Source organism: Dipodomys ordii, unplaced genomic scaffold (assembly GCF_000151885.1).
Source record: "Dipodomys ordii isolate 6190 unplaced genomic scaffold, Dord_2.0 Scaffold1000045678, whole genome shotgun sequence".
Classification (NCBI taxonomy): domain Eukaryota; kingdom Metazoa; phylum Chordata; class Mammalia; order Rodentia; family Heteromyidae; genus Dipodomys; species Dipodomys ordii.
The window spans coordinates 1-1,141 of record NW_012329295.1 but is presented as its reverse complement, the minus strand read 5'-3'; the positions used below and the strand labels follow the sequence as shown (position 1 = coordinate 1,141).

The 1,141-nt window shown below is 71.1% G+C and overlaps 1 protein-coding gene across 1 annotated transcript; it reads left to right on the top strand.

Moving 5' to 3' along the window:
• Positions 1 to 195: 195 nt before the first annotated feature.
• S1pr5 (sphingosine-1-phosphate receptor 5) lies at positions 196 to 1,129 on the top strand (the record flags this gene model as incomplete). The annotated part of the gene is given in 3 exon segments (XM_013037718.1): positions 196 to 903; positions 943 to 1,007; positions 1,009 to 1,129. Coding segments are annotated over 3 exon segments (894 nt in total), but the record flags the coding sequence as incomplete, so codon positions are not given.
• Positions 1,130 to 1,141: the final 12 nt, after the last annotated feature.

Sequence of the window (1,141 nt, the reverse complement as noted above, 5' to 3'; positions counted from 1 at the left end):
CTGGCACCAAAAACAAAAAAAATTAGTTAGGAATACTACCGTCCTGGGACCCCCCCTCCCCGTGCGCAGAGGTTCAGGGCAGTCCTTTTTTTTGGGGGGGATCAGGGGGGTGCAGGGGAGATCGGGGGACAGGATCAGCCGCTCTGACCCTGCCTCTGTCCTCTCCGCAGCCCGGGGAGGGGGTCTGGGCGGCCCATGGAGCCGGGGCTGCTGCGGCCGGCGCCGGTGAGCGAGGTCATCGTCCTGCATTACAACTACACGGGCAAGCTCCGCGGGGCGCGCTACCAGCCCGGCGCGGGCCTGCGCGCCGACGCGGCCGTGTGCCTGGCCGTGTGCGCCGTCATCGTGCTGGAGAACCTGGCGGTGCTGCTGGTGCTGGGGCGTCACCCGCGCTTCCAGGCGCCCATGTTCCTGCTCCTGGGGAGCCTCACGCTGTCCGATCTGCTGGCCGGGGCCGCCTACGCCACCAACATCCTGCTGTCGGGGCCCCTCACGCTGCGGCTGTCGCCCGCGCTCTGGTTCGCCCGGGAAGGCGGCGTGTTCGTGGCGCTGGCCGCGTCGGTGCTGAGTCTGCTGGCGATCGCCCTGGAGCGCCACCTGACCATGGCGCGCCGGGGTCCCGCGCCCGCCGCGGCCGCCGGCAGGGGGCGCACGCTGGCGCTGGCGGCCGCCGCCTGGGGCGCGTCGCTGCTGCTGGGGCTGCTGCCCGCGCTCGGCTGGAACTGCCTGGGCCGCCTGGAGACCTGCTCCACCGTGCTGCCGCTCTACGCCAAGGCCTACGTCCTCTTCTGCGTGCTGGCCTTCCTGGCCATCCTGGGGGCCATCTGCGCGCTCTACACGCGCATCTACTGCCAGGTGCGCGCCAACGCGCGGCGCCTGCGCACTGCGCGGCCCGGGGCCTCGGCGGCGGCGGCGGCGGCGGCGGCGGCAGCGGCGGCGGAGGCGGCGGCGGCGGCTCGCGCGGCCCGGGTGCACCGTTCGCTGACGCTCCTACACATGCTAACGCCATGCTGCTAGTTTCACACTATGCTGGATGAAGCTGTTCCTCCTGCTGCTGCTCGACATGTATTGCCCGGTGCGCTCCTGCCCCATGCTCTTGCAGGCCGACCTTTCCTGGTCCCTGTCCATGGTCAATTCTTTT